This window comes from Lytechinus variegatus, chromosome 13 (assembly GCF_018143015.1).
Source record: "Lytechinus variegatus isolate NC3 chromosome 13, Lvar_3.0, whole genome shotgun sequence".
NCBI classification, from domain to species: Eukaryota; Metazoa; Echinodermata; class Echinoidea; order Temnopleuroida; family Toxopneustidae; genus Lytechinus; species Lytechinus variegatus.
The window spans coordinates 27,190,193-27,216,336 of record NC_054752.1 but is presented as its reverse complement, the minus strand read 5'-3'; the positions used below and the strand labels follow the sequence as shown (position 1 = coordinate 27,216,336).

At 35.8% G+C, this 26,144-nt stretch overlaps 2 protein-coding genes across 7 annotated transcripts in view; both read right to left on the bottom strand.

Moving 5' to 3' along the window:
* Nucleotides 1-618: 618 nt before the first annotated feature.
* Nucleotides 619-5,906, bottom strand: LOC121426044. 6 transcript variants are annotated; one of them, XM_041622180.1, is made up of 5 exons: nucleotides 5,834-5,906; nucleotides 4,078-4,370; nucleotides 3,242-3,346; nucleotides 2,067-2,297; nucleotides 619-1,450 (listed from the first exon to the last, which is right to left on the bottom strand). In XM_041622180.1, exons 1-5 carry the CDS (start codon nucleotides 5,874-5,876, stop codon nucleotides 1,223-1,225), a joined length of 900 nt encoding a protein of 299 aa, XP_041478114.1. In that variant the 5' UTR covers nucleotides 5,877-5,906; the 3' UTR covers nucleotides 619-1,222. The 6 variants fall into 6 exon arrangements, with proteins under 6 accessions (XP_041478114.1, XP_041478115.1, XP_041478117.1 ...); XM_041622181.1 differs by lacking the exon at nucleotides 5,834-5,906 and adding an exon at nucleotides 5,224-5,766 and having other exon boundaries at nucleotides 620-1,450; XM_041622183.1 differs by lacking the exon at nucleotides 5,834-5,906 and adding an exon at nucleotides 5,394-5,766 and having other exon boundaries at nucleotides 620-1,450.
* Nucleotides 5,907-14,862: 8,956 nt separating this feature from the next.
* LOC121426192 (ciliogenesis-associated TTC17-interacting protein-like) overlaps nucleotides 14,863-26,144 on the bottom strand; it is a 60,583-nt gene continuing 49,301 nt past the window's right edge. Inside the window, exons 8-10 of the mRNA XM_041622396.1 lie at nucleotides 19,696-19,820; nucleotides 18,538-18,703; nucleotides 14,863-15,229 (exon numbers count right to left, since the gene is read on the bottom strand). Coding sequence (XP_041478330.1) covers nucleotides 14,972-15,229; nucleotides 18,538-18,703; nucleotides 19,696-19,820 — 549 coding nt within the window. The 3' untranslated portion in view covers nucleotides 14,863-14,971. The remainder of the gene's footprint in view (nucleotides 15,230-18,537; nucleotides 18,704-19,695; nucleotides 19,821-26,144) is intronic.

Below are 26,144 nucleotides of genomic sequence, written 5' to 3'. Positions count from 1 at the left end.
GGTTAATGAAGCCAAAATATACAAATATATGATGCATGATAAGGTACATGTAATATTGCATCAATAATAATCTGTAAATGATGCATGATAATGATAAGGTACATGTAATATTGCATCAATAATAATATTCCGCATTTATATAGCACTTAACATATCGGAACGACGTTTCTAAGTGGCTTTACAGATATATTATTGCCTGGTCATTGGATCCTTGCGTTCCCGCATACATTTGCACCATTTCCACTCCCTGGGGAGCATTCCAACAAGAGTTCCAAGACTCGATTGCTAGGCATACGACGCATCCTACCGGGTACCCATTTAACACCTGGGTGGAGAGTGGCAAATTGTAGATTAACGCCTTGCCAAAGGACGCTAGGCCATGGTGGGATTTGAACACACGACCCTCTGATTACAAGGCGAGAGTCAGAACCGCTACACCACGGCGCTTCCAATGATATATATAAAACATAAAAATGATTTTGACGGGTTGAAGTTATATATACATGCAAAATTGCATCAAAATATATTTGAATCTGTAAAAAAAAGTACTTGGGCCATTTCATAAAGGAGTTGCAACTGTTGTAACTTTGCTGTTATGGCAACTACCATGGTAACAGGGCTCAGCAGCCAGTCATAATAAATTTTCCATGGTAATTGCCATAACTACAAAGTTACAACAGTTGCAAGTCATTTATGAAACGGGCCCCAGTTTGTGGTACTACACAAAATGTGTATTACTATCATGCCAATTTCAGCCCCCTCCCCCCACTTTTTCCAAAACTGTACAAAATGGGAAAAATAACCATACAATTGCGATTTTATGCATGGTCAGCCCCCCCCCCCACTTTCAAAACCATTCCGCGGCCCCTGTTTGAGTCTCGATTAAGTCAGTCCCACATTATGGTCAATTTTCCTAGTGATTTCTGAGAATCTTGATTGTTCAAACCATTCGATTGTCCACCCTGGCAAACCATCAAATGGCAAAAAAAGGTATTTGTGCCAGGCCTAATAGTAATATAGATCGGTGCTTCTCAGCCAATCAAAAACAAGGTTTGTCCGTCACCATAGCAATGAGATGCACAAATTCAGCGGCTTTACAGTGTTGTACAGTTTCTTGGCAGATGGAATTAAGAATTCCAAGTCATTATCTGACATGATCCTCATTCTACCATGTCCTCGTTAAATTGTCCCAAGCCATCTTATGATGTGTCCCTTACAATCCTCACACACCAGCCTCAGCTCTCCAAAGAATAGGATACTTCTCACTCGCTATGGGTTTACCCGGCACCAGGTCTTTGGTGTAAACGTCTGTGGTCTTCCAGGGCCGTCTCGTGCCCGTTACATCATCACCCGCCCAGCGGGTGGAAAGGACACGACGAGGGACTTTGCGAGAGTTGTTGGCAGGGGCCATGTGGACGGCACGGAGGTGGAAGGCGATGCAGTCACCGGGCTGGGAGTGAAGACAAAAATACATTTTGCTAAAGTAAACAAAAATGAGATATATGTCCTTAGTACATTGATTAAATCTACTCCTTAAGATTTAATTGATTTATTGATATTGTATAGGGGTATGTTGTCAAAGACTCTTTTTAGTGTATACAGATCACCGTAATACTGAAATAATAATAAAGATAAGAACAAATTGGCATTTAATAAGCACAATCTGCATATACCAGTAAATAATATAGTCTGAGGTGCATTGTTTGGAAAAATTTAAAATCAAGGTGTAATGCAATAACAGATACAGAGAATATAAGTATGAACGGAATTGACAAAAAGTCTCTAGTTAGGGTTACATTATTTTATCATCTTCGTTTAATAAATTGATAATTAGCATACAATGACAGTGGAATAGAATTCTACTTAGTGTATAGTAGACAAAGGTCTAGTTCTAAATATACCTATAATATTATAATCGTGATCTTTAGTAGCACCAGAACATTCTGACCAGGGTCACCAGAAAATACTTAGAAAGGCAAGCTATTGGTGTATTAACCACGGTTCAACCCTGCAAAGCTTTGTCTGATGAGAACGTTCCAGCACTTATCGAAATTTTAATACCCTACCTGAAGTTCCCAACTGAGTAGCTCATACTGATCGAGAGAAGAATCCAATTTCATGTCGGACAGGCTAGTCCATTCGTGGGTATCACATGACTCTTCATTGTCTGCCTCGTAGTCAGTGTATGACTTAAACTTCTGGGGGTAGAACCACTTTCCCCAACGATGTGACCCCTTGATGTAGGTTACACATGTTTCCTTGGCAACGGGGTCAACTGGCAGCCATATTGCACAGACCTATAGGAACAAGCCAAAGAAATTATTTACATGATTTCCAACATGTAAAATCATTCTTTATTCAAATCTTGTCTCGCAGTCAACTGAAAACAACAGCAAGGATCTGGGAACAAGCCTCAGAAATTCAAAAGATATTTTCAGACACCTTTTTGAATAATTATTTCATCAAATCTTGTCTCAGAGGAATACCAAAGTAGGAATGTACACGGTCATATAATCTGATTCAATTCTACCCCCTCACTTTGCCGAATATTTGATCTCTTCTTTTCTTGTCTACGTAATACAATATTTTTCTCCTAACCTTGCTCCCACGATTCACCATTGTAATATTTCATATTTGCTTACAGGTAAATCCAACTTCAGAGCACTGCAACTACTTCCATCGATATGAATCAAGTGTGTTGCTGTGTCTGTACACAAGTTATCTTATGTTGGACAATATGAGTACTTGAAGCCCACCCCTCCCACCTCATTTTAGAAATAAGCCAGTTCACTGTTAGCTGATGATCAATTTTTCTCAAATGACATTTGCGATTTTTCATTAGGATGAGCACTAACATTTTGGAATGAAGATGTTGCATAAGTTTTCCAGGCAAAGCATTCAAATTCTAAGAATGAAAGGCATTGTATAAATTAGGTGACTAGAATAGTACATCAGGGGTAAAGTTTTTTAAATCTGTTTTGTTGTCTGGTCCTGGAACATTTTGACTATAGTTTGGGCTACTGTCAAATACCAGTGATTAAGACTTTGCTACTCTTCAGCTTGGATGTGATGAAAACAGGAATACATGAATAATCATCAAATCACAAATGCCTGTCAGTGAATTTGAAAACCAACTTCATGGTTTATCTCAAATGACCTTTACTGCTTTTGCGCAGTTTACAACCATAAACAGGTTTATTACCATTAATAATAGCACCCAAACCATAGTCTCCAACCGTACCTGATCCCCATCAATTGGGAAGTATGGTTGATCTTGGTGCCATGGCGTGATGCGATCCGTTCCAGGTTCCTTGCTGACTACCAGCTCATGATAAAATACCACATGCTAGTAAGGGAAGAGAAAGATGAAAATGATATTATATGATTTGTAACACTTTAAAATAACTCCTACCACCCCTTTCTCTCCCAGATACAAAGTCCACCACTGTCACCAGTACCAGTGTCATAGTATTAAAAACAATCTTTGTCTCCTACTTTAACTCCTAAATAAACCTGCTGTAATTTCATATCTAATATCAAATGAGGATGTCAGTTAATCATCTGTTTCTTTCATCCATCTTCCAAGTTTTTATTTTTAATTACTTTTTTAAGGATAACATTTAAAGTTTGATGTGGAATAATTAGATTTAAGTTTTTTTTATCAATGTTATAGTGACATTCATTTACTTCCTCAAATAATCTGGAACCAAAACCAACAATTATTCCCCTCATCATTTTCATATAAAATCCACTTTAAAAAAAAATCAAAAACGCAGAGGGACTATCAAAACCCCCTTCCAGGCATTGGCGGCGGAAGCCAAAATATTTAGGGGGTCCACCTGAATTTTTTGGATGGACACAGGTAAAAAAATTGACAAGCAAAAAAAAAGAATGGTTATCAACAATAAATTTAGGGGGGATCGTCTCCCCATCTCAATTTAGGGGGGACAAGTACCCCATCCCCCCCCCCCCCCGCTTCCGCCCCCTATGCTTCCAGGATTCCATTTCTACTATCATGCTGAACACTAACTAGGCCATCATCACCACTACCACTCGTCAAAACCCTACATATATCACCTTACTACCCATCAGCTTCCCACAAATCTCTGCAGCAGGTGACTTCCTCACAAACTCCTGGAATTCTGTGATCCTCCACCAATTGGCAAAGTCTGTGAAATATCTTCCAGTCCCTTCTCCCTCGCTTTGCAATATCTCCATGTTCTTCCCGGGGTCTTTCATGTTTCTTTCGATTCCCTTCTCCACGACATCAAGCCATTCCTTGCTGAACGCCTGCCGCAAACAAACAGCCCCATTCTCCCTGAACTCGCGAATGATCTCCTCATCTAAAAATGCCATGGTCAGGAAACACGCTGTTGATATGAAATCAAACATTTAGGATTATGATATACTGAGTAACAGCGAAATTATACATTTCTAAAATATCTCTAAAATGTTTCAATCAAGCCCAAGAAAATAAAATTGTTGTAAATTGTTGTGGCAGACTGTGACCAGGAGGAGACAAAGCATTGGAGGGGCACAGCATTGTTCACAAACAATAAAGTGCCCCTCCAATTTTGTCTCCTCCAGGTCACGGTCTGCTACTGTAAATAGCGCACAAACAGAAAGTACAAAATCTCTTCCCTGTTCATGTTAAGCCTATAGCTAGCAACCAAAAAACTTGTTTTTCACATTCAATCATTTGATTAGTTAGAGTCTGTTTAGCAACTAGCAAACATTGGTCAGTTAATTTTCATTGGTGAAAACCACTGACATATCATTTACTTTTTACCATGGACCAATTATCCACCCACCTTTCACCTCGGGCCTATACCGTATATAGGGCTGGATCAATATCATCTAGGTATTATTGTGCTTCAAAAGCCAGAATACAAACCTTGCATATATGTGAGTGCAAAAATGTGTACATATCCAGGTCCCATGCAGTCTTCATACTAGTATTTTAGCACCAATGCATTAACAAATACAATTAATCATAAACCATATAATAATAATTATTATTAAACCATATCATATATGTCCCAGTCATTAATTTTCAAGCAGTGGCATATAAGATTTTTCACAGGGGGGGCAAATTCGTCCGCCCATAAATTTGACAAGCAAAAAAAAAAGGTCTTCAGATCGTCAGGGGGGCAGTTGTCCCTCCCTCTTGTAATATACAAAGGAATAATTAGTATTGGATATGCCTTCACATCGACCTCTTACCTAAATACCCAGTATACTACCAGAAAAGATGGGAGAGTACTATGAGTTGGTTACCCGGGCTTATTTATGGTCCAGGTTGTAGTCAGCTCAGCTCATTGACAAGGATATATCGGGTACATATACCAGCCGATGCACGGTACCTCGACGAAAATCACAGTAGGCCTACTCACGTTTGCGAGATTGGTAGGCCTTGCAAGGCGGCAGCCAGAATGGGAGAGGTATAGTTGCACTTTGTATCCGGAAGTGGTGGTATATATTCAAAAACTGTTCCAAACAAATCCAACTCCAGCTATTATGGTATTCGGCCAAAGTAACTGTTAATGGAATCCCATCCTTTATGCTGTCTGCCTATTCTGCGCCAGTAATTCACTAGTAGTCAAATCTTTATTTATAGTGGCTCATGCTAAGTCCAAAGTCCTAACGGTCAACAAAAAAATCAGTTGTATGACTAGACAACCACAAATAAATGTAAATCGGAAATATGAAATGAGAATAGACAGACAGGTAGATATATAGAGATATATAGATAGAGAGATATATAGAATAGATAGATAGATACTAGATAGAGACTTGCTTATTAACTGTTTATCTCTGGAGATAAAATACCTACAGGAGCTCCTTTCCAGTGCAGTGGGAGGTCCTGAAGAGTGCATGGACGGAAAAACGATTTTGCGGCTGGGATAATATGTGAATTGAGTGTCAAGATCGCCCCCAAAAACAAACAAATAAAATTAAATTAAAAATAAAATTAAAAAAAATGAAAAGAGCGCCCCCCGTGGTCATCCTCTCTTCCTTTGTATATGTTCCCGGATTCTAATTGCTTAATAATTTGACAAAAGGATTATTTTTATATCACTCCCATATTATTCTATCATCTTTGTATGAAATCTGTTTTCCGTCGGTATTTAATAACTATTTTTTGTGCATTGCCCAGCTTCATGTAAAATGCCATTTTGATATGCACATATGGCTACTAAAATTCTTTATAACTAAATAGGTTGAAAAGTTCACATATTCTAATCTCCTTTTTTCTGAGACTATCAATTTTAGTTTATATTCTTTACTAGCTTATAAGTCAATTTAATTGATTCGTTATTTCATCGGGTTTTCTTTTTAATCATTTTATTTAACTTTACATATTTCCTCATTTAAGTTTGTTTCTTTAATATAAGCGCATGGTTTTGTCCTATGAATTTAAAAATCTTTTTCATAAATACAAAAAAAATAAACTACATATAAAAAACAAGCTATATAGGTTGAAAATTTTCACATATTCCAATATATCTCCTTTTGTTTTCTTTGAGACATCAATTTTAGTGTATATTCTTTATTAGCTTATAAGTCAATTTATCTTATTGATTTGTTATGTCATCAGGTTTTCTTTTTAATCATTTTAGTTAACTTACATATTTCCTCATTTTGTTTCTTCAATATAATATGGATCTCTGCGTGGTTTTGTCCTATGAATTTTGATATTTTTCCGTAAATACTAAAAAAAATAAACTACATAAAATAACTAGCTATATAGGTTGAAAATTTTCACATATTCCAATATATCTCCTTTTTTTCTTTGAGACATTATTAATTTTAGTGTATATTCTTTATTAGCTTATAAGTCAATTTATCTTATTGATTTGTTATGTCATCAGGTTTTCTTTTTAATCATTTTAACATCTTTTCTTGTTTATGTTTGTTTCTTCTATAATATTAATCTCCGAGTAGTTTTGTCCTATGAATTTTGATATTTTTCGTAAATACACAAAAAAAAAAGATTTAAACTACATAAAATAAGTTCAGAGCTATCTGAATAAGCACCATGTCTCTGTTTCCGGCAAATTGATTTTCATTCCAAACTTATTTCCAAATGGTGTTTTCAAATGGCGTTCCTATGGGCACTTGGATGATAAGAAACCTGTGATTGGTTTTATATAACCACAATGAATTTTACGTCCAAAAGTGTATTAGATTCCCTCCATTCCTCCTATCTCATTCTCCCTTTCTTTCTACCATATCTTCTTGTTTGTTTGTTTTATTTCCGTATATAAAAAAATAACAAATACAAAGTACATATACATATAACATGAGATGAAGAGGTCAATGTTAAAATGCAAGAATAAAAGATAAGGCAATAAAGTTAATTATACGGCTGGTAATCCATTTCCAGCTGCAATAATGCATTGCTGCTGGTCTTCCATGGAGCCAGTTTACTTGCAATAAGGCTATGATTACCATAATGAAAAGGAAGTTGACCTTCAGAGCATAAAAGTGAACTCATTTTAAAAAAAAGCACCCCTCCCCTCCGTTATGCTGGGTAAGAAAAATAATTATTTTTTCCCTTTAGATTATCGAGTGCTTCTCTGGATGTATAAAATAGATTTTTTATCGTTTGCATACTTTCAGTCAGAAAGAATATAAGTAATTTTCACGTTTCATGACATTGACTATAGCTCTAATATTGTTCTCTGCAAAATTTACATATAAAAAAAAAATTTTAAAAGTATAAAACAAACATCCATCCTACTGATTTTTGAAGTAAAATTCTTTGTGGTTATATATATTGACCATTTTTTTTTCATTAAAAAATATAATCACCTTTTCCGATTGTTTTTTTTTGTCTCTGTTAAATAGCAACCTCCTCGATTTCGTTCTTTTCTCATATCTTTCCTCCTATCTCACTCTCCCTTTCTTTCTAATATGTTCTCTCTTCTTTTATTCAAAATTAGTTACCAATGTGATCTCTCCCCCCCACTGCCCTCCGTCATAATGCTGGGTATATTCTTCTAATTTATCTGTGTTGTAAAATTATCCTGTTTCAATACTTGCCTATGTTATTGTATACTTTTATATGTCTAGTCTGTATATATATCTAGCCGTAAACCTTTATGCTATTTTCAGTATATCTATATTTTAGAATATAAATGTACATTCAATAAGTAATGTATCTCAAAAATATAACCTCAACTATACTGAATAAGAAAAACCAAGTGACTAAAAAAATACAGGAACAGGGCAGGTTAAATATTAGTTTTATACAATTGTTACACATGTTGTTTTTCACATTCTCTCTTTTTTAGGACTTTTTTGTGCTCCCCTTGCCATTTGTTTCTTCTCATTCCCTCTCTCCCTCCCTGTGCCTCTCCAGACTCTGTCTGCCTGCCTCTCTCTCTTTCACACACACACACACACACACACACACCCATACGCACACAATCATTCACTCACTACACAAGTACCCCACCCCACCCCACACACTAACAATCGTTTATTCACCATCCATGATTAAGAAATTTATTGAGCCTTTAAACCTGTAATATGATAATATACTCCCTTACTTCCAAATTTATTTTTCTACAAGATGACAGTTTTATTTCAGCTATGCAATAATAAATACATGTTTGTGAGAATAAAGAACAGTGTATCCAAAATAGGAAGTAAGCAAGATCTTTACAACCCTGTGCAATCCTTGACTTTCTAATCCATACAATGGGCTTGCAAAACTGATGAAAAATAGGAAACTATATTGAATATTTGTTAGATTAAACTTCAATCAAGTCAGGGTGAATTAACAACTGGATTAATGAGCTAAACATGGAAGAAACTAGATTTCAATAGATTAAATGGTGATATAGATCCTATCGTACCATCATATAGATTGTCTGAAATCTATGATGTAAAAAGTAATTTCTTTTGGCTTCTAGACAAGCTTGCTAAATACTGGTACAAAATGACTACTTCTATTAACCAGTCATAGTTTTGACTAATTTGATATTACTAGGATCCACATCACTATGTTATAAAACAAATAATGCGCATCATTTTGGTCAGGTATCAGAATAATTACCCACACTGTTTACCTTTGAAACTGTCCAAGCGCCCTTGGCTATGACTCGGGCATGTTAGGACTGTTCAAAAGGTGCCTCATGTGTGAAATTCTTACTAGTGCCCTCAATGATGTGTATGATTTGTACCCATACCAAAGAGATATGACAGACAAGTCAAAATAATAATAAAATTACAATTTGTATTCCATGCATATTTTCATAATTTAATGACAAATACAAACTCACATTCATGACACACACAGTTATGAAAATGAACTTCTTCTCACCTGGTTGTAAAGCCCAAATAAAAGAAAATGAAGAAGACAAAAATGTGACAGAAAGAGTAAGTTTCTTTGAATGCCAAATTGGGATGGAAATTGACATTGCATAAGCCAACACCAACCAATAAATACATGCAGATGCAGTGTGTGACATGCATGTTCCATACATGCTTTATAAAAGATTATTTTTTTTTACATTGCTCTCAATGAATAAATACACTTTCACCAGCATACATTATTAAAAATAGCTCTGGTTGAAAAAAATGACATATGGGATGTGCTCTATAAAGCAAATATTGACTGCTTAGTTTATACAGAAAAGGGGGCTGTCACAGGAATATTTCATTTTTAATCCTAAATATGTTTCTTCAAATTGGTATCTGTTGACGAGAGGATTTCTTCCTGTCAATTAAGAAATATCAAGATATAGGATTACAATTTAAAATGGCATGCCATACCACATATAGGCACAACATGTTTTCCTTCAGCAAGAGATTTACCCACATTGTGCTGCACCCAACCCAGGAGAGGTGACTGGGTACCTAGTAGGAAGTACTAGTAATTCCTTGATTGCTTGAGCGCCTGAAGGAAGCATGGCTACAGCTGAAGTGATCATAATAACATTATCATGCAGGCGCTTTGAGCATTCCTTTAGCTGATATGTGCCTGTTAGAAATGTAGTTGTTATTATATTTACATTAATTAAATTGTATGTGTATGACACCCCTTTAAGGTTCAGTACTGTTAGCAAAAGAAGACTCTGCTTGACTGATTCTTCCAAAGAAAGATTCATGCAAGGGAATCACCAGGGGAGCATTTCACGAAACAAATAGAGATTTTCACTAACATTGTTATAAGCTACTGATATCCTCGTTTCTGATTGGCTCAGAACAAATTAAAGAGTGAAAATAACTATTTTCTTCATGAAAAACTACCATGGTGTTCCATTCATTAGTTCTGGTGACATTTCAGTTGATAACTCAAAAGACTAAATACTAACTGGGTGATTTCAAGTGTTGACCATTGGTGTTGGTGTTAGGTCAATTTTAACACAAGTATAACACCAAACATAAAATGAAGATGGTCCTGAAAAGTCACTCACTAGTTGTTGAGAAGTCAATAGTGTGATCTAGATCAGTTTTACAAACTCAGAATAGGTTTTGGAGCTGGGGGAAGCAATCCAAATTCCAACACCAATGCTAGCACCAGACTTAAATCACCTAATGTCATACAACAGTCAAAGGTAAGCTGTACTCATACCAGCAGAGGTATAGCTGTAGATCAGTGCACAATGCTCACAGACACAGAGATCCCATAGGTTCTTCATTCACATGGGTAACTTTATGAATGGTACCCTCTCACAAAACACAATCCTTTGATACTTCATTTCTGAATCAATTTCTACTCAAGTACATTGCCTCCTATGTTTGATATTCCAAGATCTAATCATTAATATGAAGTCATTTCACTCCAACTGACTACATGTAAATACATTACCAGTAATTACATATTAGTATTCAAATGTCAAGTCTCCTATGTACTGAACCTTATTTCAATATAGCTCTTCAGTGGTTGTGAGTGAAATAGAACCCCTATCCATTTAAAATAATGATATAAATATATTTTTTTCTCTGCAGGTCAACTGTTTTTAGCAGTCTTTACCGAAACTCAAAGAAAGCTCTCCATGAATAAAAGACTGGGGCGCTATTTCATGAAGGTTGTCAGCACCGACAGACTATCATTCTCTAACAGTTACCACACACACAGTCAGAGAATAGGGCCTGTTTCATAAAGAATTAAAACTATAATGTTAACTTCACCAGCGAAGCATTATGGCCCAGTGGATTAGTCTTCTGACTTTGCAACACGAAGGTCAGGGGTTCGAATCCCAGCCATGTTGAGGTGAATGGGTATCCGGTAGGAAGAAATTCCTTGAATGCTTGAACGCCAAGGCAGCCCAGCTAAAGCCGGGGTGATAATAATAGCAGGGCCCACTGGGAGAACAGTTTTCAGCACTGAAGTGGCTTTCCTGGGTAAATATACAGGTATATTATTAGTAGTAGTAGTATTCACCATTATGGCAACTATATGTACCATGGCAACAGGGCTCCATAGCCAATCGCAATCAAGGTTTTCGATGATAGTTTACAATAATGGCATATTTCCCATAGTATCTTTATGAATCAGGCCCAGCGCATCTCGGCCGATAAAAACCGAAACTGCCAGAGCTGACAGCGTTCACGAAACTCCCCCTAGATTTAGACTAAACTATCTACACTGTACACTGATACAATCCATGTATCGCATCTTTGACTGAATCATACAATCTCATTTTTTTCTCTCTGTACAAAAAGTGATTTTTCTTGTCACTCTCATCTACACTATATACAATACAAAAAATACCATGTATGGACCCATTTGTGCCACAGAGTGTCTGCTAAGTCTATGGGATGATTTGGATTGATTGGAGTAGCATTATCAAAACAAAAACAAGGCCACTGCCTACCTAGACCAAAAGCTTCGGTCTCTGTTATGTTGGTTGTTCAGCTGAACTCCGTTGGCTTCACTCACCAAAATACAGAGACCGAAGTTCTGGCGCGATCTGTACAGGGGACTCAATGGACATATGTTTATGTACTAAGTTTGGTTAAACAGGGAGGTGAAGTTGCGCGACAGCCAAGGTAAGTCACTGTTTTTGTTCTTTTTAACTTGATCTTCTCTTTTTTTGGGCGATTAATGCCAAGAGGGAATATTAATTTGCATTTCAGTCGCGTTAATTTTCAAAAGTTTAATTCATTAAAGACAAAAATTGAAGAGCCCTGCCGAGGGATTTTGCATTGTAAGTCCCCTAATGGTGGCTGCATGATAGCGAGCCGTCTGTAAACTGCCTATCTTACTGTAGTCTATGATCCGATTTGGAACACATTGCATTTTGCTTAATCTCTGAACAAAATTCATGACAAGAACCCAGTTATTCATTTATCAGAATAATTTCAACAATATTAATAAATCAATTCTAGCTAATTGCAAGCCTATATCTTGGAGTAAGGCCAAATTTGTTTCAAATTATAGCCGATCGTACGGTTGCTATGATGTCATTACGGTTACAAATTGAATTAAGTTAAGACATCTTATTCGCGAATGGGGTCCCAAACCACAAGTAAGGTGTGCAGTGGCCCCATTATCCGGGACCTTGCACTGCATACGATAAGATGTAATGCCTTCAAATCAACATGGATTGAGTCATGAATGGAGTTAAAATGCAGGAAAATGGAAGTCAGATGTACAACAATGATGTTAATTTTCATCATGGAATTGCCCAAATCAATAAATCATGGCTTCCCAATCTTCATCTCTCAGTGATACAAACAATTTTCCAAAGTTTCATTCTAATCTGCTTACAGAATTCGAAGTATTGAAAATGGTAAAATATCGGGATACAATGCAACATTCATTAAAGTCGTTTTTTTTTAACATTGGACATCAGTTTCATACTTTTAAAGCAAACATAACAAAATTTAGTAATAACCCATATTGTTAATAGGAGTCTTTGCATGTCTGCTTATCTGGGGAGTGTTCCATCTACATTTTCATCCGACAAATTGTCAGATCTGACATCTTTCTCTGATGTTGATTGGCTGAGAGGTACTGTTACTATGGTAACTGTCGGATAAAACTTCCGACAAGTCCTTTCATGAAACGCCCCCCTGATACATGACTTACAAAGAACCTCCCCAATTTACCCTGCACAATATATAATGGTTCTTTCATATCATACCTCTATCAATGCATGAATGACTAAAAATAAATTGGATCACATCAATACAAAATACAACAAGAGATAATATATCTTCAATAATTTATGATTTCAATAGTAAAAAGTAGTTGATTTCAACCCCAATCGCCACGTTTTCTATCCACATTTTAAAGGCCTGCATGATCCAGGCTTAATCAATTTAAAATTATGTGAAGGTTTTGCCAAAATTGGAACAGAATTTGTTTAGATTGAGGCAGTTTTTTTGCAAAATTTGAAGTCATTAGATGTGATTTTACATACCACATGTGGTCACTCTTAAGATTCTCTAAACCCACAAGAGCTCTCTGTTATACAAAATTCTTCACATATGAAAAATCAAATAATCCCCCCCTTGTGTTAAAACAAAGCCAATGGCAGATATGTGGTAATCTGGGTTTTCAATTTTTACCAGATTTTTTTTTTTAATGGCAAAATAGTTTAATGAAACAGACCAAAGGAATACATGTATTTTGAATACAATGGTATAAAGAACAGATTCCCACTATTTAATATCTTATTTTAATCCCAGAAGCTGACATAATGTTCAACATCTGAATTTTAATGTATTACAAAACAGAGATAACTATCAGGGTATGTTTTATAATGCTGGTTGTAAATTATACACAACTTCATGAAAAATAGCGACCCTCACTTGGAAAATAATAATGAAACGTTTTTGTATAGCCAAAATTGCATGTCTCTAAGAAAGTAATACAAAACTAACTCTTAGGCTATGAGAAATATGTGAATTCTCTGAATACACCATTTGGTCTGCAAGGTACATGAAAAAAAAATTAAAATAAGCAATCATTTATATTACACACATATTTCTTAATAGAGGCATATCACTAAAAACACTGGCAAAGCCTGAAAGTTCCTACAAATATAACAATTTGGTCTGCACACATTATTTCTGAATGCTGTGTAATAGAGTCTTTGCCTCTTCTAAGGTTACATCACATGGACTTGGGGTGAAGCAGGGTCCCTCCCTGGTCGAGAGTTTCTTGAAGATTAACCCATTGGATACTGGCTAACTGTGCTATAACATGTGTTTTCCATAGACTCCATCCCACATACATGCGGGTTCAATCTCTAATGGGTTAATGGAAAACATAAAATGGTCTGTAAACCTTGACCAGTGGTCAGATGCTGTATTTCAGCGCTTCTCAACCTTTTCCTACTCGAGGATCACTTTGACTCTCAGAATTTTTTCGTGGCCCACTTACGAAAATTTTAAGAAAATGTCAACTTTGAGGCAATTTTTTTTGTGTGAAATTTGAACACAAAGCTCTGAAGCACACTCAGAATAATAAATCAAGGCCAAGGACATAAGTTTTTTAAGACTAAAAAATGGGGGGAAAATGGGACTGAAATCATGGGCCGATGGCAATACAATGTGTCCTATGGTCCTTGCTTCTTATATGATCAGGTGGGTGTTTCATAAAGTTGTGCATAAGATAAGAACGACGTAAGTTAAGAGCGACTTTAAGAACGACTGGTGATCCTTTTTTTGGTAAATGGCATACACCATAGGCGATGGCTTAGCAGGTAAGAAAGGATCACCAGTCACTCTTAACTTACAAACAGCTTTATGAAACTGTCCCCTGGGCCCCCATGACACAAAGATTAGCAATTAATCATTCATTTCAAAGAACAATTCCGATTGGCACCTTGTCAGCCTACCGAGCAAAATGCACATGCAACAATAATCATGATAGGTCATTTCATTTAGCGATTAATCACTAAACCTTTGTGTTACAGGGCCCAGGTGAGTTTCAGAGTAGAGAAGAAACCCCTGAACCAGTGTCTTGAAGACCGATGGAAATCACAAATGGGTCTGCATACATGGACTAGTGGCTGGACGCTGTGCTGTATGGTCCTTGTTTCTTGTAAGGTGAGGTTGGCCGTGGGGTGAAGCGGGGTTCTTGCGAGGTGGCGAAGGCAGAGCCAGATTTGGTGGAAGCTGAGAAGGAGGAGAAGTAGTCGGCGGCAAAGGACACTATGTCCTCAGGTTTCCGGAGAAGCAGAAACTGCAGGAAGTCAGCAAGAAGAGCCTTCAGCTCTGGATGATGCCTCATGTAGGTTGCATGGTCGCCTTTCAGCTCCTCCTGGGTAGGGGAACAATCAGATGAAAAATTCTTTCAACACTGCAATAGAGATCATTTATTCAAGTCATATGCTACTAATTGAATGTTTTTCTCATAATTTTCACCTACTTTTATGTCAAAATTTATCAAGTTTTATAGCAAAACTGTCATCAATATAATGACAATGATTATGTACTGAAAGAAATAGGGATTCTATAAAAAGGGATTAAACACAGGAAGTTATTAGAATGGGACTATTCTACATATAAAAAATGTCACCTATACGTAAAAACATGATGAAAATAGATGTATTCCAATACATTCTAAATTGATGTGCAGACCTGCCAACCTATGAAAGTATGAAACATTTAATGTTGAATATCAAGACTATATTTCACTTTAAACTACATGTATGTTTAAAGATAAATTCCAGTTTTGGTAACGATCTTAAAATGACTTTTTACAGAATCTAATATAATGACCACCCAACTGTCTGTTTGTGTGAATAAAAAATATGTGCCAAAGGATTCTGGGAGAAATGGTGTAATTGCTGAGAAATAAGCAAAATCAGTGGATTCAGTCACTTCCGTCGGGTCTTTATTCCTGCAATAATAATACACTGTCCCACGTGTGCCTATCTGTGTTGGTGATCTTCAGTGTGAACGTTTTTCAGCGTAGATTTCAATATTTCACAAAGTTCAGTTTATGTAACTGTACCAGATCTAGATCCTCGATGATATACTGACAATTAAGCCTGGTTTTACAGACTTTCTCATGAAATCAGTGTTTACTGCAACTACTGGCATTTCTCTTTAAATGCCCATCTTCAAAAGTTTCTGGCTATTTGACAGCAGTTTGTTATGATATATATGTCATGATTATTTATCATGTATGCCTTACATAAAACAAGTGGAATGCCTCTGGCCGTCTCACCTGCATCACGCGGTTCAATATAGCAGCAGTGCTGACTTTGAACACTACTCTAACTCGCACAAGATGTTCAGTGATACATGGTTACTCTTATGTCCACTTTTTATGAACTAGACCAATAAACTTACAGAGATATGATGGTTATTCAACAAAAAAACCCAACATGGCCAAAGTTCATTGACCTTACATGACCTTTGACCTTGATCATGTGACCTGAAACTCGAACAGGATGTTCAGTGATACTTGATTACTCTTATGTACAAGTTTCATGAATCAGATCCATAAACTTTCAAAGTTATGATGGTAATTCAACAGATACACCCTATTCGGCCAAAGTTCATTGACCTTTGACCTTGGTCATGTGACCTGAAACGCGCACAGGATGTTCAGTGATACTTGATTACTCTAATGTCCAAGTTTAATGAACTAGACAAATAAACTTTCAAAGTTATGATGGTAATTCAACAGAAACCCCCGATTCGGCCAAAGTTCATTGACCCTAAATGACCTTTGACCTTAATCATGAGACCTGAAACTTGCACAAAATTTTCAGTGATGCATGATTACTATTATGTCCAAGTTTCATGAATCAGATCCATAAACTTTCAAAGTTATGATGGGAATTCAACAGATATCCCCAATTCGGCCAAAGTTCATTGACCCTAAATGACCTTTGACCTTGGTCATGTGACGTGAAACTCATGCAGGATGTTTAGTGATACTTGATTAAGCTTATGTCCAAGTTTCATGAACTAGGTCCATATATTTTCTAAGTTATGATGACATTTCAAAAACTTAACCTCAGGTTAAGATTTCGATGTTGATTCCTCCAACATGGTCTAAGTTCATTGACCCTAAATGACCTTTGACCTTGGTCATGTGACATGAAACTCTAATAGGATGTTCAGTAATACTTGATTAACCTTATGGCCAAGTTTTATTAACTAGGTCCATATACTTTCTAAGTTATGGCGTCATTTCAAAAACTTAACCTCAGGTTAAGATTTGATGTTGACGCCGCCGCCGACGCCGCCGCCGCCGCCGCCGCCGCCGTCGGAAAAGCGGCGCCTATAGTCTCACTTTGCTTCGCAGGTGAGACAAAAATCAATGCAAGTTTAAAATTTACAAAAGATATTATAGTACAGATAGACACTAACGAACTGTCTTTATTTTCAATAAAACTTGTACATGTATGGCTTCTGCTTCCAGCATTTCATAACTCAAATTAAAGGTCATGATGTAAGGGAAGCTCATTTAAATTAAGTGTTCTGATAATAAATGTTTGTGTGCATAAAACACAGGAAGAGAGAAAGGTATTACAAAATTTGGTTTACAATCCCTATAAATAATAGTAATAATAATCACAATACATGTAGTATTAATTATTGTAAAATGTACATTAGATTATGATCACTCCTAGATCCTAAATAAACAAAATGGTTTACACATAAAGTGATATGCCCTAAACATGTGATTGCAACTTTTTGTAGAAGGTTGCTGTACACGGGTTATGTGGTGTAGTGGTTTGATCATTGGACTCATGATTATGAGGTTTTGAGTCAGAATCCCGGCTCTGCCATTGATAAAAAGAACTGAGAGCAATTTCTGTGTAAAATGTCAGCCACTATGACTGATTAACTTAGACATATTGGCCCGAATTCACAAAGGGGGTTTTGAAAACCCACAGTTGAGTCCATGGTTTATGCAGATTTTCTGTATAAATTATGCTTATTTTACCACGTATATAAAAAAATATCCAATGCTGATGCACGCTTTTGCTAGTGCGCCAAATGGACGCCTGTTGCCATGGTTCCACGCTATTTTATTAATGAATCCACTGTTTTGAATAATGAGTCCACTCTTCAAACAATGGACTCATGAATAATATAGCGTATCTAACCATGGTAACGGCATCAATTTTCCGCACTGTGACAAAAGCGTGCATCAGCACTGGACATTTTTTATATACACGCCCAATACATGCAAAATTACAGGAAATCTGCATAAAGCACGGATTCAACCGTGGGTTTTCAAAACCACCTTTGTGAATTCGGGCCACAATGTTTCCTATGTAATCGGTCATATACCAGCTTGGCATTATACCAGCAAAGAGCTGTCCTGCAGAGTTCCTAAGGCAGTCACCATAACAAAATCATACAGTAACAATTTATTTAAAAATTGCTTGTATTGTTTTACATAACAGGGCCCTGATGCGTGTTTCATAAAGCTGTTTGTAAAGTTACGCATGACTGGAACATATTCTGAGGTCATCAATCAAATACATAGGGCTATATCACATAGCACAAGAAAGGATCACCAGTCGTGCGTAAAGTCATTCATATCTTACAAACAGCTTTATGAAACACCTACCTGATATTATGGAATGGTCCCTGCCTTACCTTTCTGTCTAAGAACTGTGAATACAATTGCATGTCTTCCTCCCAGTTGAGAGGTTTCTTAGGGAAGGTAGGCTTCTCTTCCCTATCGTCTACCGGTGGAGGCTCAGGTATCCTCAACAGATGCATGGTGACCGGGGAGCCCACGTGAACACGACTAGCCAAGTGACTGGAAAGAAAAGAAGATAAGAAGAAATTATGAAATAGTCTTGACAGATCAATTTGTACAACATGTCTGGTTATCATAGTAAACATTGTTACTATTTCATTATGAGGGTCTTTTTAATAGAAGACCATCACTTATGGTCAGGGGCCGTGGAACCAGGGGGGGGGGGGAGGGGCTGATTTTTTTTTTTTAAACTGTGTGCAAAATTGCAAAAAAAATGATCTGATTGTGATTTTTTGCATGGTCAGCCCCCAACCCACTTTGAAAACCATTCCGTGGCCCCTGATGGTGAACGATCCCCCCTGATCGAGCCAAAAATTGACACCCAGGTTGTCTGGGACATAATTTAGAACATTGTATATGTAATTTATTTCATGCAAATTGCTATGATGTGATTATGCTAATTTATGCGCAATTACTTTTTCTTCTAACTCCCTAAATAAAGCTCCAAATGTTCTGATTTTTGGCATAAAAAACGCTTTGTGGTGTCCTTATCAAATTTACATGAAAGGAATTGCGATACCACATCAATTTCTTTTAATAGTCTTAATTGTTTTTTGCAATATCTTATGTATTTCTTTGTTTTGGGGACCTTTTGTTTTTCATTGTTTTTTATGAACTTTGTCAGGGACTCTTTACAGATCATAAAAAGCATAAAGTATCCATTTAGACAAAAAAACTAAAAATAATCATACATTTATGAGTTTTGGTTGAAAAACACAATTTGCATTGACTTTTTACACAAAATCATTTTTTTGAGCAATATTTGGTCTGACATGCACTATACAAAATGTTGCGCGATTTCTGAACCGTGTACCTGGGCATCGCAAAACTGGTCTTAAAAAGAAGTAAAAAGTCAGCCTTCCCCCTAAGGCCTAGATAGGGTTAAATGTCAAAATCTATTTTGTTAAGTAGGAACCGCACAAATGACATACATTATATCTACAGTGTAACGTAGAGAACAATGAAAATGGATAGAGAGATAGATCACTTACCCATCAGGTAGGAAGTATGACTGCCATGTATCAGGGACACTACCATATGAGTTGATGGTCCTCTCAATACCTTTTACCATCACCTCTTCCTCACCTACTCTCTGTGTACGATCTTCAAGGCCTCTCTGGATCAAGGAAAAGGGGAAACATTACTGGATTATTATTGTATTGTCTTGGTGATTTATGTTGCAAGGATCAATTGCATTCAAGAAGATACATGTATATCTGGGTCCTGTTTAAGACTTGTTACAATATAACATATGGACAATATACCTATAACTAATCTACTATCAGCCAATCATATTGAAGGATTTCAGTAGCTTTTAAAGGGGAAGTTCACCCTGAAGAAAACTTTGTTGTAAAAATAGCAGTAAAAATAGTAAAAAATATTGGTGAAGGTTTGAGGAAAATCTGTTAAAGAGTAAGAAAGTTAAAGAGTTCAAAGTTTTGGATTTGTGACGTCATAAACGGGCAGCTGCCCCATGTGTTATGTAATATAAAATGCATGAATTTCAAATATTTTATGGTTCCTGATGACTTAATTTTGCTTTCTATTCATGATCGGGTGTAAAATGATTTGTCTATTGATATACAAAAGGTACAGTGTAAACCATTTTCAATTTTCTGAGAAAATGACATTTCATCGATTTTTACCATTCGCTATGTACATACATCTACATGTAGAAATGCTGCTCGCATATGACGTCACAAATCAAATAATTGAAATTCTAGTAACTTTTTAATTATTTGATGAATTTTTCTCAAACCTTCGGCAATATATTTTTTTTCTGCTATTTTTACAATAAACTTTTTGTCAGGGTGAACTTCCCCTTTAACTGTTATTGCAAATTTGTTAGTATAACAAGTTTTATGAAACAGACCCCTGATGATTGTGATGGTAATGAAGTTGCTTGAGCTGCTGTTGATCAAGAGTGGTGAATGATCAGGGGTCCGTTGCAGAAAGAGTTGCGTTTAAACGCAAGTCAAAAAATCAATCGCAAGTCCAAATTGCGCGCTTTTGATTGGTTAAAAATCAAGTTGCAGATGATTTTTAGAGTTGCGATTGATTGCAACTCTTTCTGCAACGGGCCCCTGATATGAATAAAAATGATACAAGTACATGTATGTTGATAAAAGATGATTAATGATGATGCTAATTGATGACAAATTTCACTTTGATTAGTGTATGAAAAAGCAGATCTATCAACCACCATGGGTTTATAAGGGGGACTTGTTGCATCTTTTTGTAAAATAACAGTTGGACCTGTTCAACCATTCATTTGCAATGTTTGCTTTCAGACCAAGTCATGCTGTTATCAGTACTTACAATACTGTACCACTTCCGCACCTGATTCCACACCTATATCAAGCTATGCTGTGCAATTTGGTGAATGGCACAGACAAACATAGAGATACATGTAAATTCAAAATCTAAAGTAGATCTTTAAATAGTTTTCTTTAATACATAGTAGAAGAGTAGTTCAAATACATGGTCATTATACTGTATACTTAAGGGGAGGGGGAAGATCAAAGAAATTGAAATTGTTTTAATAAAAAAATCTATAAAAAGTAGGTCTCCCTATATACAGTGTAAGGGAGACTCATGCCAGCGCATGCTTTAAATCTAAATTTATGATGCCAATATCTGTGTACATGTATTTGGGTTTCAGTGAATTTTTATAATCTTTTTGGTTTTATATTAATTAAACCTTAATACTCTATACACATCAGAAGTTGATTGAACAAAAACAAACATGTGATCCTTCTGCAAAGGTCTTTCAAAAGATTTGACTCTACATGTATATAGGGACCGAGAAAAGTTAATAGATGGAGAGCACGATAGAGAGCAAAGGCTGGATAAGATGGCAAACTTCTATGCCTCTAAAGAAACAGGAAAGGTCAACCGCCTGTAGAGTCTAGATGCTTGTTTACATCGTAGCAGCAAAACAACCAAATCTCAACTCATTTCAAATGTCACTCAATAGCATCTTAAATAACCAGGGGCCTGGCACGCACCTTTTTATATACAGTTGTCTTCTCACCATCTTTAACTAGCTAGCCCCGTTCAGACAAGAAAATAAATGTACATAATTACATGTTGTTTTATTTTTGTTGTTGGCTGTGTATGTTGTTTGATGACAAGCAAAGTACACTTTTATATACGATTTCTAGTTTTTTTTACTACATGTAAAATAGAGTTTTAATCGCTGTTCTGAACAAAAATGTATGAAGCAAAGATTAAGAATGTATCATTCAATTCAACATTATTTCATATCTGAACATACCATATTTTTTGTGTCTACTACATCTAAATTGTATGGGATTTCATTTCTGAAAACCTACCGGTAATTAATTTACTGTACATGTAATACAAATCTGTATTTCTAAATGATATCTGCAATCAAAAGTGTACATGAACAATGTACAGTGTAATACTCTTTCAAAGAAAATAAAGCAATTACATTCTATAGTGTGTATTCAGTTTACAAAAAGCATCAAATTTAAATCTAAATCACTTTAATATCATTAATGTCTCTCATTTATCTATTTACCATTCATACTTTTTATTCATAACTTGCTATTCCCAGTATGCACACATGTCTATTTTTCTGCATTATATCCACCAGCTTTTCTATTTCATATGAAAGGGGCAATATCAGTGGGTTGTTTTCGATGCCGAGCCTCCCTGAATTTAATCAGACATCAACACTCCAGTGAAACCCCTGCATTTTGTGTCACAGTGACCCAATAAGAGAGGGTGCCACTCAATATTACAGTACCAGACTGCCTAAGACACAAGAGCTATGACGTCGTCTGCATCAGGCCTAGTTCACGTAACATCCTGCTAATTCTCTGAAGGCATACTACCCGAGCAGATGGAGATTATTTGAAATGAAGATATAATGAGTGGATGCTATTTCGGAGGCTTCACATTGAAATTACATGTGTACAATCTTGAGCCTCTTTCAAACAGAGAAGAAATTCCATGCTATAGTTTGGCAAAAAATATACATACAGGGAATGTAGATATTCACGGGCGAAGACACCATTAGAGTTTTGGGTCAGGATAATCTATTCATGAAATCATATGTGAATCAATCATGGAGCAAAAGTAAGCATGCTCCACATTACTTCATGTAAGTCACATTCTAGAAACAGATGAAAGTACCCAAACTAGGCTGATTGAAAGTAGGGATTCTGATATCTTGAGATTAAACCTCACTTGGGCTGATGAGGATAAGGCTATTGATGTGTTGTTCATCTACCATCCAGAATAACCCCTCTCTTTCCTTAAACCCAGGTCTTAATGGTCCGGACGTGTATTAGAAAGTCATTAAAAGGAGAATACTAACAAGTGAGTTATAAAAGAAAAGAGCTCTGGTTTGGTAAATTACATGTAGGCCTATGTGAAGCTGTTTGTTTGGGGCGTCTAATTCTATGAAATGATATTGATACAGTTTTATGTGCACTTACATACTTGCACAATTTTATGTTTATTTGACATGGTATTTAAAATTGCTGTACCACCGAGTCACATACATGTCCAGTACCTTGCAAGATATTTTCTCATCTTTGAACAGTATATTTTAACCAAAGTTCTTGTTCTATATCTATTCATTTATTATTCCTTTACAAATCAATTTATTAAACCTCCACTCATTTTGTTTTATTTACCATCCATTTATTCATGTCTTCATTAATTTGTTTAATATCATTTCAGAAAATACACCATAATAAAACTCCCCATCAAAATTACAGAATGATATTGAGATTGTTAGATTGCTTTGCTATTTCATTTCTAAAACTTAATAAGTGAATTTATCAGCCAAGCATTTATACCATTTTAAGGTATCAATGCTTACTTATTTTCTAAATAAAAAAATGCTAACAAATCGCCTTAAAGGTTTCACTCAATCAAGGGAGTCGGCTTTGACAGGTCAATGGCCTTTCTGACTTCCTACATCCGCTACATTTTATTTTCATTTCTTTTAATATATTTCTACCATTTTTTTTAAATATTGCTTATACTGTGATCTAAATTCTTTTCTTCCTTTGTTGTATACTTGTACATATATGTTTGTATGTTTTTAAAGGATGTCAAATAAATGAATTGAATATCTTTCTTTAGTTTTGCTTTCAAGCTATATATGCACTCTTCAGAATTTATGTTCAAATTAAAAAAATTGTAGACTGATATCCTCAAAATTAGAATAGTAAAAAGAGATCTCGTATTTTACAAAATTTTCTCAAATCATTATTGAACTATAGCATCCACTTGCAACAAAAAGAGCTTATTCAGCTTTCATATAGGATGACCAGAAATCACGACAAGCAATAGATAAGAAGCAATCAATCCGTCCCTAATTATCTTCTCAAACAAGTTTGACTGTTGTTTCAAGCAACCAGATGTCCTGCAGATTGTGTAGGGAGCCATGCTGGGGGAATTCACGACCATATATTGGCCATAAAGAGGCTTTAATTACCAGGATCTAATGAGTTTAGCCCCCTAGAAGATTCCTTATGCCATCATCCATCAGATAATTGGCATTTATATTAGTCTATCCTGAGATAGGTGGGGTTTGGTGAGTGTAGATTGGCGTAGTTTGCTGACACCAGCCTTTGTAAAAAACAATAGTAATCATTTTGAAATAATGTATCCTTGGGGCTCAGCCAATTTAACCTGTATCATTAAAGTCAAATAAAACACATTCCTTTGCTGATTTGGGAATACATGTAAATGTACATTAGAAAGGAAAAAGAAATAAAAAATGCACCATTGTAGTAAGGAGAGGAATATAGCAGATTCATAATATATTTTGGTCATAAATATAGATCTATTTCAATCAAAGTAATTAGGAGCGCCAATTCAATGGGTACATGTACAGTACCATTTTGGTGTTGGGTGTTATTTATTCATATACAGGGTAACCAATTCAGCTACAGGATAAAAACATTAACAAAAATAAAAAGCTGGTTTGCAATCAGGCCCTGTTAATCAAAATACATACATGTACAAATTATAAGGTACATAATATGCAAAATATACAAGAAATAAATCTTTAAAAATCCCAACCCTCTGTGCCGTCATCAGATTCACCAGAAACACACAGAAGCACCCAAACCCACACACCACACACACATCCCATCACATTCTGCAGACTCGTTACTTGTAACATATAATAATTAATTTAACATTATGATAACATACATGTATTAACATGAGTGAAAACAATTTATAGAAATAGGATACATTTAAGATACAATTAAGATACAAATGGTGTGGGAATATTTTTAAGAACTTTTCCATGATAACAATCTGTAATGTGTGTAGATCTCACCATTGAGGACTAGAGGACTAGAAGTCTTCAGTCAACATTTCAATTCTTTCAACCTCCCCCCCCCCCAGCAATCTGAAAACACAGGACTGAAGGTGATTCACATGTAGCCACTCTGCTCAATTCAAATGAACTATTGGGTTCAATCGAGAACAAATTTGAATACAAGGGGAAGCAGGAAAAAAGCCATCCATACAGATAGATGTATCATTATATTTTTCCATACAAAATTTTCTGTATAAAGGAATTATCAAAACACTAAAAAGAATCGTCAGTGAATTTATCGCATTCAGCTTTGTAACTGAATATTTACTTAAAGGGATGGTCCAGGCTGGAGATATTTATATTTCAATAAATAGAGTAAAATTCACGAAGGCTTTTATAAAGCCATTATTTAGCATTCTAAAAACAATGCATTATAAAATATTGCAATTCTGGCTTGTATTTTAAATAAAGTGAAAAATTTTATGTGGGAAAACAACAGGGACCAACAAAAGTGATCACTTCTAGTGCTGCCATCAGTGAAAATGATTTGATTTGACACTGACAGTATTAATTTCAATGCCTTCTTGCAATACACCATGATACTGACCATCAGATTCTGATCAACCCCACCCCCCCCCCCCCTCAAAAAAAGGGGGGCCATTTAGAATTGATCCATCCAAGGTGTATTTATGGGGTAAAAATAAGACACGGAAAGTGTACTGTACATGTACATATTCCTGAGGGGCAAATTATCTGACCATCATTTAAAATGGATGCATACAGGTTCAATCCACACCCATGATCTATATAAAGGCCACCAGTCTCTATACAAATAAGGGGAATTTAAAGAAAAGAGGAAGGAGTAGAAAGAAAATCTGTCAGAAAAAATTGCTTGATCACATAAAGAAAATGTGATTTTTTTTTTCAGTTGATAGCAGGTTCAAGGCTCAATTTCTACCTTAACAAAATAAATCTAGTGCATTTTTTGGCAGTAATCCCACTCATGATACATGTACCTCTTTATAATTCATTTTTATAATCTCTTTATTATATAAATATATTTTTTATCTAAATTAATTAATGGCTCTAAAATGCCAATGTAAAATCCCTCATATGGTCAAACTAGTA

Coding starts and splice junctions, on each gene's coding strand:
- LOC121426044 (XM_041622179.1), bottom strand. CDS start 4,940: ATGGGACCTGGATATGTACACATTTTTGCACTCACATATATGCAAG. Junction 4,371..4,894: donor TGCACTCACATATATGCAAG/GTTTGTATTCTG, acceptor TCATATCAACAG/CGTGTTTCCTGACCATGGCA. Junction 1,451..2,066: donor TACTCAGTTGGGAACTTCAG/GTAGGGTATTAA, acceptor CTTCACTCCCAG/CCCGGTGACTGCATCGCCTT.